This window comes from Bufo bufo, chromosome 8 (genome assembly GCF_905171765.1).
Source record: "Bufo bufo chromosome 8, aBufBuf1.1, whole genome shotgun sequence".
Lineage (NCBI taxonomy): Eukaryota > Metazoa > Chordata > Amphibia > Anura > Bufonidae > Bufo > Bufo bufo.
Window position 1 is genome coordinate 4651650 of NC_053396.1, and position 13665 is coordinate 4665314.

The window sequence follows — 13665 nt, forward strand, 5'->3', positions numbered from 1 at the left end:
ATACTCCAGAGCTGCACTCACTATTCTGCTGGTGCAGTCACTGTGTAGATACATTACTTATCCTGTACTGATCCTGAGTTACATCCTGTATTATACTCCAGAGCTGCACTCACTATTCTGCTGGTGCAGTCACTGTGTACATACATTACTTATCCTGTACTGATCCTGAGATACATCCTGTATTATACTCCAGAGCTGCACTCACTATTCTGCTGGTGCAGTCGCTGTGTACATACATTACTTATCCTGTACTGATCCTGAGATACATGCTGGGGTCCTCTAATCTACATACCTGGGGGCTGATACTTCCCCCCCCATGACTTCATTTCCCAGCATACAGTTCGCCTGTGGTTGAGGCCTCTGGTCGTCACCTGCAATCCGCGCTTTTCCCTTCAGGCTGTGATGAAACTCTTGTTACGTCCACTAGATGGCGCGCCAAGATCATGAATAGATGCCAATAACAATCATGTCCGCCCGCACTATTGTTCCCACCTCTGCCCACAGATAACATGGACGCTGGGCACATCCTGTCAGCAGTGCATTTCCGGAATATGGCGGCGCCCATGTGACGAGCCGTGCGGCTGCAGGATGGCGGTGGATATGAGGCTGCCGGCTGCTCGGAAACGAGTGAATGAGGGGCTGGAGGCTGCGGAGAAGAGCTGGCACCTTGTGTCTCCCGGGGACACCATCACCACGGACACCGGATTCATGAGGTGCGGGCATGCTGGGAGCTGTAGTCTTGTCATCCGGTTATAACTGTTAATTTGTGTCAAAGGGGCCGCGCACTATTACTGATGTGTCACCCACAACTGGAAAAGATATTGAGAGGTAAAGGGTTCGAGGGGGGCACACTCCTTGTGAGCTGTGCCCCCCCCCTCTTTCCCGTGGGCTGTGCCGCCCCCCTCCCTCTTTCCCGTGGGCTGTGCCTCCCCCCTCTCTCTTTCCCGTGGGCTGTGCCGCCCCCTCCCTCTTTCCCGTGGGCTGTGCCGCCCCCTCCCTCTTTCCCGTGGGCTGTGCCGCCCCCTCCCTCTTTCCCGTGGGCTGTGCCGCCCCCTCCCTCTTTCCCGTGGGCTGTGCCGCCCCCTCCCTCTTTCCCGTGGGCTGTGCCGCCCCCTCCCTCTTTCCCGTGGGCTGTGCCGCCCCCTCCCTCTTTCCCGTGGGCTGTGCCGCCCCCTCCCTCTTTCCCGTGGGCTGTGCCTCCCCCCTCCCTCTTTCCCGTGGGCTGTGCCTCCCCCCTCCCTCTTTCCCGTGGGCTGTGCCTCCCCCTCTCTCTTTCCCGTGGGCTGTGCCGCCCCTCCCTCTTTCCCGTGGGCTGTGCCGCCCCCTCCCTCTTTCCCGTGGGCTGTGCCGCCCCCTCCCTCTTTCCCGTGGGCTGTGCCGCCCCCTCCCTCTTTCCCGTGGGCTGTGCCGCCCCCCTCCCTCTTTCCCGTGGGCTGTGCCGCCCCCCTCCCTCTTTCCCGTGGGCTGTGCCGCCCCCCTCCCTCTTTCCCGTGGGCTGTGCCGCCCCCCTCCCTCTTTCCCGTGGGCTGTGCCGCCCCCCTCCCTCTTTCCCGTGGGCTGTGCCGCCCCCCTCCCTCTTTCCCGTGGGCTGTGCCGCCCCCCTCCCTCTTTCCCGTGGGCTGTGCCGCCCCCCTCCCTCTTTCCCGTGGGCTGTGCCGCCCCCCTCCCTCTTTCCCGTGGGCTGTGCCGCCCCCCTCCCTCTTTCCCGTGGGCTGTGCCGCCCCCCTCCCTCTTTCCCGTGGGCTGTGCCGCCCCCCTCCCTCTTTCCCGTGGGCTGTGCCGCCCCCCTCCCTCTTTCCCGTGGGCTGTGCCGCCCCCCTCCCTCTTTCCCGTGGGCTGTGCCGCCCCCCTCCCTCTTTCCCGTGGGCTGTGCCGCCCCCCTCCCTCTTTCCCGTGGGCTGTGCCGCCCCCCTCCCTCTTTCCCGTGGGCTGTGCCGCCCCCCTCCCTCTTTCCCGTGGGCTGTGCCGCCCCCCTCCCTCTTTCCCGTGGGCTGTGCCGCCCCCCTCCCTCTTTCCCGTGGGCTGTGCCGCCCCCCTCCCTCTTTCCCGTGGGCTGTGCCGCCCCCCTCCCTCTTTCCCGTGGGCTGTGCCGCCCCCCTCCCTCTTTCCCGTGGGCTGTGCCGCCCCCCTCCCTCTTTCCCGTGGGCTGTGCCGCCCCCCTCCCTCTTTCCCGTGGGCTGTGCCGCCCCCCTCCCTCTTTCCCGTGGGCTGTGCCGCCCCCCTCCCTCTTTCCCGTGGGCTGTGCCGCCCCCCTCCCTCTTTCCCGTGGGCTGTGCCGCCCCCCTCCCCCTTTCCCGTGGGCTGTGCCGCCCCCCTCCCTCTTTCCCGTGGGCTGTGCCGCCCCCCTCCCTCTTTCCCGTGGGCTGTGCCGCCCCCCTCCCTCTTTCCCGTGGGCTGTGCCGCCCCCCTCCCTCTTTCCCGTGGGCTGTGCCGCCCCCCTCCCTCTTTCCCGTGGGCTGTGCCGCCCCCCTCCCTCTTTCCCGTGGGCTGTGCCGCCCCCCTCCCTCCTTCCCGTGGGCTGTGCCGCCCCCCTCCCTCTTTCCCGTGGGCTGTGCCGCCCCCCTCCCTCTTTCCCGTGGGCTGTGCCGCCCCCCTCCCTCTTTCCCGTGGGCTGTGCCGCCCCCCTCCCTCTTTCCCGTGGGCTGTGCCGCCCCCCTCCCTCTTTCCCGTGGGCTGTGCCGCCCCCCTCCCTCTTTCCCGTGGGCTGTGCCGCCCCCCTCCCTCTTTCCCGTGGGCTGTGCCGCCCCCCTCCCTCTTTCCCGTGGGCTGTGCCGCCCCCCTCCCTCTTTCCCGTGGGCTGTGCCGCCCCCCTCCCTCTTTCCCGTGGGCTGTGCCGCCCCCCTCCCTCTTTCCCGTGGGCTGTGCCGCCCCCCTCCCTCTTTCCCGTGGGCTGTGCCGCCCCCCTCCCTCTTTCCCGTGGGCTGTGCCGCCCCCCTCCCTCTTTCCCGTGGGCTGTGCCGCCCCCCTCCCTCTTTCCCGTGGGCTGTGCCGCCCCCCTCCCTCTTTCCCGTGGGCTGTGCCGCCCCCCTCCCTCTTTCCCGTGGGCTGTGCCGCCCCCCTCCCTCTTTCCCGTGGGCTGTGCCGCCCCCCTCCCTCTTTCCCGTGGGCTGTGCCGCCCCCTCCCTCTTTCCCGTGGGCTGTGCCGCCCCCCTCCCTCTTTCCCGTGGGCTGTGCCGCCCCCCTCCCTCTTTCCCGTGGGCTGTGCCGCCCCCCTCCCTCTTTCCCGTGGGCTGTGCCGCCCCCCCCCCCTCTTTCCCGTGGGCTGTGCCCGCCCCCCCCCCTTTTCCCCCGGGCTGTGCCCCCCCCCCCCCCCTCTTTCCCGGGGGCTGTGCCGGCCCCCCCCCCTCTTTCCCGTGGGCTGTGCCGCCCCCCCCCCCCCCTTTCCCGGGGGCTGGGCCGCCCCCCCCCCCTCTTTCCCGGGGGCTGTGCCGCCCCCCCCCCCTCTTTCCCGTGGGCTGTGCCGCCCCCCCCCCCCTCTTTCCCGTGGGCTGTGCCGCCCCCCCCCCCCCCTCTTTCCCGTGGGCTGTGCCGCCCCCCCCCCCCCTCTTTCCCGTGGGCTGTGCCGCCCCCCCCCCCCCCTCTTTCCCGTGGGCTGTGCCGCCCCCCCCCCCCCTCTTTCCCGTGGGCTGTGCCGCCCCCCCCCCCTCTTTCCCGTGGGCTGTGCCGCCCCCCTCCCTCTTTCCCGTGGGCTGTGCCGCCCCCCCCCCCTCTTTCCCGTGGGCTGTGCCGCCCCCCCCCCCTCTTTCCCGTGGGCTGTGCCGCCCCCCCTCTTTCCCGTGGGCTGTGCCGCCCCCCCCCCCTCTTTCCCGTGGGCTGTGCCGCCCCCCCCCCCCTCTTTCCCGTGGGCTGTGCCGCCCCCCCCCCCTCTTTCCCGTGGGCTGTGCCGCCCCCCCCCCCCTCTTTCCGCAGTGTGAGGAAGGGTTTGGGAAGGCTTTGCATTGTATGACTCTACCCCCCTGTGTAATGCGGTAGGTTTGCTTGCGGTACAGTGGCCATATCTCGGCTATCTGATCATTGTAGGTGCAGTTTTCTCTCTTTTTGTGGATCGGTTGTGACTGGCACCACAAGGGTTAAATGCCTTTGTCAAAATAAAAGTGGAGCATTCTTTGCAGGACGTCTACCTGTAACCTGTATCCGTGTCTTCTGCAGAGGCCATGGGACGTACATGGAGGAAGATAAGCTGTTAGCGTCCGTAGCTGGAGTGGTGGAGAGAGTCAACAAGCTGATCTGTGTCCGAGCCCTGAAGACCAGGTGCGGTAATACAGGAGAATGTGACACCGGGAGAGGAGGGGGGGGGGGGGGAGGGACAAATGGCGCTATCAGCGTGATGTGTATACGTAACAGGACAACGAGTCTAACTACAGAGATCTCTGCTTCATCCTAGATACAACGGAGAAGTTGGTGACATCGTGGTGGGCCGAATAACAGAGGTAAGAAGACATGAGAATATAACTACTATAATACTGCTCCTATATACAAGAATATAACTACTATAATACTGCTCCTATGTACAAGAATATAACTACAATAATACTGCTCCTATGTACAAGAATATAACTACTATAATACTGCTCCTATGTACAGGAATATAACTACTATAATACTGCTCCTATGTACAGGAATATAACTACTATAATACTGCTCCTATGTACAAGAATATAACTACTATAATACTGCTCCTATGTACAAGAATATAACTACTATAATACTGCTCCTATGTACAGGAATATAACTACTATAATACTGAACCTATGTACAAGAATATAACTACTATAATACTGCCTCCTATGTACAGGAATATAACTACTATAATACTGCACCTATGTACAAGAATATATCTACTATAATACTGCCTCCTATGTACAAGAATATAACTACTATAATACTGCTCCTATGTACAAGAATATAACTACTATAATACTGCCTCCTATGTACAAGAATATAACTACTATAATACCGCTCCTATGTACAAGAATATAACTACTATAATACCGCTCCTATGTACAAGAATATAACTACTATAATACTGCTCCTATGTACAAGAATATAACTACTATAATACCGCTCCTATGTACAAGAATATAACTACTATAATACTGCCTCCAATGTACAGGAATATAACTACTATAATACTGTCTCTTATGTACAAGAATATAACTACTATAATACTGCCTCCTATGTACAGGAATATAACTACTATAATACTGCTCCTATGTACAAGAATATAACTACTATAATACTGCTCCTATGTACAAGAATATAACTACTATAATACTGCTCCTATGTACAAGAATATAACTACTATAATACTGCTCCTATGTACAAGAATATAACTACTATAATACTGCTCCTATGTACAAGGATATAACTACTATAATACTGTCTCTTATGTACAGGACTATCACTAATATAATACTGCTCCTATATACAAGAATATAACTACTATAATACTGCCTCCTATGTACAGGAATATAACTACTATAATACTGCCCCTATGTACAAGAATATAACTACTATAATACTGCCTCCTATGTACAAGAATATAACTACTATAATACTGCTCCTATGTACAGGAATATAACTACTATAATACTGCTCCTATGTACAGGAATACAACTACTATAATACTGCTCCTATGTACAAGAATATAACTACTATAATACTGCCTCCTATGTACAAGAATATAACTACTATAATACTGCCTCCTATGTACAAGAATATAACTACTATAATACTGCCTCCTATGTACAAGAATATAACTACTATAATACTGCTCCTATGTACAAGAATATAACTGCTATAATACTGCTCCTATGTACAAGAATATAACTACTATAATACTGCCTCCTATGTACAAGAATATAACTACTATAATACTGCTCCTATGTACAAGAATATAACTACTATAATACTGCTCCTATGTACAAGAATATAACTACTATAATACTGCCTCTTATGTACAAGAATATGACTACTATAATACTGCCTCTTATGTACAAGAATATAACTACTATAATACTGCTCCTATGTACAAGAATATAACTGCTATAATACTGCTCCTATGTACAAGAATATAACTACTATACTGCCTCCTATGTACAAGAATATAACTACTATAATACTGCTCCTATGTACAAGGATATAACTACTATAATACTGTCTCTTATGTACAGGACTATCACTAATATAATACTGCTCCTATATACAAGAATATAACTACTATAATACTGCTCCTATGTACAAGAATATAACTACTATAATACTGCTCCTATGTACAAGAATATAACTACTATAATACTGCTCCTATGTACAAGAATATAACTACTATAATACTGCCTCCTATGTACAAGAATATAACTACTATAATACTGCTCCTATGTACAAGAATATAACTACTATAATACTGCCTCCTATGTACCAGAATATAACTACTATAATACTGCTCCTATGTACAAGAATATAACTACTATAATACTGCCTCCTATGTACCAGAATATAACTACTATAATACTGCCCCCTTGGTTTCTTGTAGGTGCAGCAGAGGCGGTGGAAAGTGGACACTAAGTCGCGCCTGGACTCCGTGTTGCTGCTGTCCTCTGTTAACCTTCCTGGCGGGGAGCTGGTGCGTTGCTTCTTCCTGTTTGTCCGTGTTACATACGTGTATTTCCCATACATGGAGATAATTGTGGCTGTAGCAGTGATTTCTGTGGGTTGGATGTGTTCTTTTGCCCGTGTCGATCTTCTCGGCGGTGTATTCTTTCAGGGTTTGTGGTTACGGCAGGACGACTAATGTGCTGTAATCGCTCGCTGCCCGGCTTATCTCTGGTGTCTTGTCTTTCAGAGGAGGAGGTCGGCTGAGGATGAACTGGCCATGAGGAGCTACCTGCAGGAAGGAGATCTCATCAGTGTATCCTCTGGCCTGGGCCGTGTTCACACTGCTGTCATGGCATCTCATTTAGTGAAGGTTCAGGTTTTGTTGCAGTTGTATCCAGTCTGGACAATGCTCTGTGACTGGAACACATTGATACATTGTAGCGGACTGTATCAGTCTGATTTCAGGCTCCGTTACATGTTCAGGTCTTCTGGGTACGGCCTGGGGGGGGTGAGTACATTGGCCGCTGGCCGACACCACTTATCTCTGAAGGTAGATGTATTAACCCCCTGCTGGATTTCGGCTGTACATGTACGTCAGCGGCCTGGACTTTAAAGATGGCGCCGTATCCACTGGGTGCCTTCTGTTGTTACACACCAGCACCTGGGAGCAGTGTTTGTAATTGGCAAAACGCCGATCATGCACATTTGCAACCATAGCATCTGAGCGGTCTTTTTGCTCCTGGGGACAGAATGGCTCCTCTCTGCTGAGATCGAGGGACCCTTATGTTTGCTATGGCAGCCTTGGGCCTTCTGAAGGATCCAAGACCAGCCTGGTGAATCTCCTGTAGGCTGCAATGTTAAATTATTGCAGTCTATGGGAGAAGCGATCGGACCAGTTGCATGTTAAAGTCCCCTAGGGGGACAAAAAATGTGTGAATTTTTTTTAAAAATTTTTAAATTCGCCCTCCTTTCCCCCATATTAAAAATGAAACCATAAAGAGAACGATTTCAGCGTTGCATCTCTAAACACCCGTACAGTGAGCGGCGTATCGAAAGAAATCAAACTGGCTAATTCGTAGTGTTTTCATCACTTCTCCTCCCCAAAAATGTGAATAAAAAGTCATGCGCACCCCAAAAACTACAGAAAAACGAGCCCTCACACAGCTCCATTAAGATAAGAGTTTTGGCTGTCATATATAGCAATGCAAAGAAAAAATATTCTCAAAGGTTTTTGTTTTTTTTGTATTAAAACACAAAAACTATATAAATGTGGTATCGCTGTAATCGTACTGACCGGAGAGGGAAGAGAAGAGCTCAGTTTTATCTCATAAGGAAACGCAAAACCCATAAAACTGGTGGCATTGTTTTTTGTTTTTTTTCCCCCAGTTCCGCTCCATCTAGATTTTTTCCTGCAGCTTCTCACTACATTGTATGCAAAATAAAATGGTGTCTTTATGTCGTAAAAAATGAGCCCTCATGAGAATGGGGAATAAAGTTATGGCTCCGCGAAGACAGGACGTGACAAAACGTAAAAAAGATTGGCCCTAGCCTTAAAGGGAACCTGTCACCAGGATTTTGGGTATAGCGCTGAGGACATGGGTTGCTAGATGGCCGCTAGCACATCCCCAATACCCATAGCTCTGTGTGCTTTTATTGTGTAAAAAAAACGATTTGATACATCTGCAAATTACCCTGAGATGAGTCAGAGCTTGAAAATATCACTCTTCTCCGGTCACACAAGTGAGATAGGACTCTTTTATGTTGATTTGCATATGTATCAAATCAGTTTTCTTACACAATAAAAGCACACAGAGCTATGGGGACTGGGTATTGCGGATGTGCTAGCAGCCCATATCCTCAGCTCTATACCCCAAATCCCGGTGACAGGTTCCTTTTAATGTGTTCTAGAAGACTAATCCAGCCGACCCTCGGTGGTGATCACTTACCTGGTCTCCGCTGCTGGGTTTGGTTTTCAGCTCTTCCTCTCCCTGCAGCCAATCGCAGGCCGCATGACCTGCTCCCCTTGCGTCACCACAGGTCACGTTCCCATCCCCCCCCCCCCGCCCCGTGTCGACTGTTGATGTACGCGCTGCAGGGAGAGGAAGAATCGTCCTGGGAGTGACTGAGACTGAACCCAGCAGCAGGGACCAGGTAAGTATGAGGACCACCGAGGGGCGCCCATTCTCGGATAACCCCTTGTAACTTGTTTCCCTTATTGTGAGAGATGAGGGGCGGTGTTATAAGTGGACAGTCCACATTATAGGGATATTAATGGGTCTGCATTGACTGTCCCTTAACCCGCTCGCTCAGGCGGAGGTGCAGGCGGTGTACTCTGACGGAGCGCTGTCCTTACACACTCGCAGTCTGAAATACGGGAAGGTAAGTTGTCCCCTGTGTCAGTGTTATCTGGGCACCTGCCGTGTCGTCCCCCCCCCCCCCCCTTATTGTACTGTTTCTGCTCTTTTAGCTCGGACAGGGCGTCCTGGTGCAGGTGTCGCCATCGCTGATAAAGAGGCGCAAGACTCACTTCCATAATCTCCCCTGCGGAGCCTCCGTCATCCTGGGGAACAATGGCTTCATTTGGCTCTACCCGACCCCGGAGCAGACAGAGGAGGAAGCCGGGGGGTTCATCACAAATCTGGAGGTACGTCTGAGAGCTGAGGGTTTGTTACAGTGATATCTAGTCCAGCCAATCCCTTGTCGACTCCTGGCTGATACACTGTAGCAAGCTATCAGGGCAGGAGGGATGCCCAATCTGCGGCCCTCCAGCTGTTGCAAAACTACAATTCCCAGCATGCCTGGACAGCCTATAGCTATTAGGGCATGCTGGGAGTTGTAGTTTTGCAACAGCTGGAGGGCCGCAGGTTGAGCATATCCCTGGTCTAGACTGGATACAATTTGTAACAAACCCTCAGCTGTGAGCAGTATTGGGTCAGGATGGTTTTTTTATCGCTTTGATGAGGAGCAGGAGTTTGTATTGTACCAGGGTGAAGACTTACCTTCCATGTCTTCTGTTTCTGCAGCCGTTGCCGCTCTCTGATCGGGAGGTGATCTCTCGGCTGAGGAACTGCATCCTGGCACTGAGCTCGCAGAAGATGTTACTGTACGACACCAGCATCCTGTACTGCTACGAGGCCTCCCTGCCGCACCAGGTACGGGGTCACCAGCACAGCCCAGGGATAAGCGGCCCCCAGACGTGTCACTGCTTATCCCTGCAGTCTTAATTGCTTCACACTAGAGATGAGCCAATCAGCAGGGCTTCCCCACAGGTGAAGAAGCGACCACCTGTGCAAGATTGACCCGTCCAGATTCCTGCCTGCGCAGGCGCTGCTCCGAAGCAGACTCTGCCCTTGCTTTGCTAGTCGGAGCTGTGGCGTAGGCAGCAGGGACAACCCTCCCCCCCTACCTCTGCGGTCTATCGGGGTGATTGGGAAGTCTCGGCTGATAATATAAGGGGTGTATCCCAGTGACCGGACTGCAGGAGACGTCTGACACTCGGGTGCCCTTTCTGCATTTCCTTCCTATGTTTCTAGCAGTGCGGCTCTTGTCTTGCAGATTAAGGATCTCCTGAAGCTGGAGGTGATGGAAGACATAGTGCTGGAGACCAGGCAGCGTCTTGTGGAGCAGGAGGGCTAGTGGACATCATCTAATTCTGCAGTGTTACAACGTGCCCACCAGGGGTCACTGTCGTCCATCCTGGCCAGAGACGTCCAACCACAGAGATTCACTGAAGATGGTCTCAGATCCGGCAGGAATTATATACTGTTTGCAGCTGGAAAGCTGGTCCAGAAGGGGGAGGGGCCAAGCCTGCAGGATATATTGTTTTCTATGATCTCGTATAGTGTTCTCACTTCCAAATCTGGGGGTTTGGGTCCCAGCTATCAGCCCCTTCTACAGTGTGGTCTGGGGGGGAGTTAACTGGACTCTTGCTTTTTTATATGTAAGTACCCCCCCCCCCCCTTATGCTTCCCTAAGGGTACTTTTACACTTGTGTTTTTCTTTTCCGGCGCTGAGTTCCGTCCTAGGGGCTCAATACCGGAAAAGAACTGATCCGCTTTAACCCCATGCATTCTGAATAGGGAGTAATCCGTTCAGGACGTCTTCAGTTCAGACTTTTCAGGACAGAGGTAATACCGCAGCATACGGTTTTATCTCCATTCAAAATGCCGGAACACTTGTCGAAAGGCCAGTATTGCAGTCTGCACATGCTCAGACTGCAAAACATTTGGAAAAAAAATAAATGCCAGATCCGTTTTTCTGGAGAGACGGATCCGACATTTCAATGCATTGGTCATAGGGATCAGGATGTTGATCTGTCTGACAAATGTCATCAGTTTGCATACGTTTTGACGGATCCGGCGGGCAGTTCTGGCGACGGAAGTGCCTGCCGGAATCCTCTGCCACAAGTGTGAAAGTGCCCGTAGCTGCCCAATCTGTGTTGTGGCTCCAAAAAGGGCAACTTGCCACCAACGTAAGACATTGTGACAGAGCTGCAGAACTTTGTGGATGGTGCTATAAGGAGCACTGCACCCCCTTTATCTCCGTATTTACCAGTTTACGATGCCGGTGGCAGGAGTTCGGACCCTGCCAAAATCAGCGCTGCCCAATTGTCATAAATGAATGACCCAGGCTGATCTCTGCTGTCCTGATTAAAGGGCCTCCATACAATGGAAATGGGAGGGGAGCTTTTGGGGGCACACGCTGGATACGGCCACACTCGTATTTTTTTTTTGAGTTTTCTGGGATGTTCTTTGTGTCAGGATTAAATACAGAACGATCATTTGTCCTGCTCGTCCATGTGCCATCCTTTAATCCAGAATGCCTGCTAATCTGGCATCACCCACTGATGACCCCTCTGATATAAGGGGCAGCTCCTCACCCGGGAGACACCCATGGCCCCACATTGTAAAGGTGCCGGAGCGTCAGAATTGTCAGTCAGATCCCTGCTCTATCCTTTGTCCGTATTACAGACGATAGGGGGTCAGATGCCCCTCTGTCCATCTTGAGTGATGAGATACGGTTTGCCATGGAGGCAGACAGGTCCTGTATGGTATCCTGCATACTTGTAGGTTGGTGAAGCTGGCGCCCCCGCTGGTCCCATGAATGCTCAACTGGTAATAAATCTGGTAAACCGGCCGCCGAGGAAGAGTCATTTCCAGAAACCCCTGCTGTGTGCAGGCGAGCATAATCCTGCTACGTATGGACGCCCTGGCATGAGAGGAACACGTGGCAGCAGGAGGTCCTGCACATATCACTGAGGTGGTAGTGCCCTCGCATCACTACTAGGGGTGACTGTCGTATGCCATGGCTTCCATCCCCCCAGCAGTTGGGTCAGTGTGTCGCTCCACAGGCAGGATTGGAAGCCATCCCAAACAGAACCTGGATTAATCTCTAAAGATGATATCGGTCCAGGTTTCTCGTTCATAACACAGCTGGCTGTCAATGGCAGGACCCCTACTGGGCGCTGTGACAGGGGAGAAGGGTCTATCTGTGTCTGGATGATGGACAATATGATCCTCTACTGGAGCAGGTTCACCTCGCTTGAACCACTGCACCCAACCCCTCCTAACAGCTAGGTCGGAACGGCCTAGATGGCGAAGAACTCATCGATACGTGCAGTGATGTGCCCCCTGTCAGTCACCTGGGCAAAATGTCTTCAAGTGCGTTGAAGACATGTCTAGCAGTCAATGATCTCCCATCAAGAGGTATACCACCCAAAAGCAGCCTCTGGGAGCTTTTACACCCTCTTGTGGTAAGAGCCAGTGTCTAGTCAGACCACACCTGTAATCATGGACATATCTGCCCGAGACATTACTGCAGGAGGAGGTTTTTCAGCAATTAAACAGCAATGTTTTTTCAGCTATGTGTGTGTGTGTGTGTGTGTGTGTATATATATATATACACACACACATGCACATATATATCTCTATGTAGAGGGTGAAAATAAGTGACACCCAAGAAACAGGTTTAGGCTACGTGCACACAACCGTATGTGTTTTGCGGTTCGCAAATTGCGAATCAGCAAAAAAAAAAAAAGTTTTTTTTTGAGGACCCATTGAAATTAATGGGTCTGCATCCCATCCGCGCGAAAAAAAAAAAAAAAAAGGAATGGAAACAAACCACGTTCGTGTGCACGTAGCCTTACATGGCGGAGGTCACAGAGCCGGGCAGCTCCTTGTGCGTCGCCGCCCTTTAAAGGGGCTGTGTCACTTCAGCAAATAGCATTGATTATGTAGAGAAAGTTAATACAAGACACTTACTAATGTATTATTATCATCCATATTGCTTCCTTTGTTGGCTGGATTCATTTTTCTATCACATTAATACACTGTTCGTTTCCATGGTTACAACCACCCTGCAATCCATCAGCGGTGGTCGTGCTTGCACATTATAGGAAAAAAGCACCACCCTTTGTGCACTGCCACCAGAGAGGCTGACTCTTTTTCCTATAGTGTGCAAGCACGGCCACCACTGATGGATTGCAGGGTGGTCTGTAACCATGGAAACGAGCAATGTATAATGCGATGGAGAAATGTATCCAGCCGGCAAAGAAAGCAAAATGGAGAATAACAATACGTTAGTAAGTGCCTTGTATTAACATTCTTTACATGATAAATGCAACTTACTGAAGTGAGAGGACCCCTTTAATAGTCTGTATCGGACAGTTCCCGCACTTTATCGCAGTATCATTTCCCCTTTCTCCGCACTTGCCGTCTCGTCCCGACTTCTGCTTTCCAAAAAAAAAATTAAAATGAAAGTTGTATATTACGCTAAAAATAGAAGACGCTGTCACTTTGAAGCTGCTCAATATGGCCGCCCGTTCCGTTTTCCCAGACTCCTCCAGGGAAAGTCCGCCACCTCCTAAATTACACATCTGCTTTTGTGGGTTATTCAGGAAGTGTGGACCAGTATGGTGGGTCTGATGGTCGCAGGCTGCAATATCTGAGGATCCTCTCCTCCTTGCATTCTGGAGCCGGGCGTGATGATGGCGGTTGGAGACACCGTTCTGTAGTTGTTTAGGTCATTACTGAGCGGGACCCGTCACAAAAGGACAGAAGTCCTTATGAACAA

At 52.3% G+C, this 13665-nt stretch overlaps 1 protein-coding gene across 1 annotated transcript; it reads left to right on the forward strand.

The window, feature by feature from the left end:
- Positions 1–550: 550 nt before the first annotated feature.
- On the forward strand, positions 551–11383 carry EXOSC2 (exosome component 2). Its single transcript, XM_040405505.1, has 9 exons — positions 551–713; positions 4150–4251; positions 4385–4430; positions 6533–6622; positions 6842–6907; positions 8905–8973; positions 9062–9238; positions 9618–9746; positions 10150–11383. The coding sequence occupies exons 1-9, from the start codon at positions 589–591 to the stop codon at positions 10228–10230; spliced, it is 885 nt and encodes a 294-aa protein (XP_040261439.1). The 5' UTR covers positions 551–588; the 3' UTR covers positions 10231–11383.
- The last annotated feature ends 2282 nt before the right edge of the window (positions 11384–13665 follow it).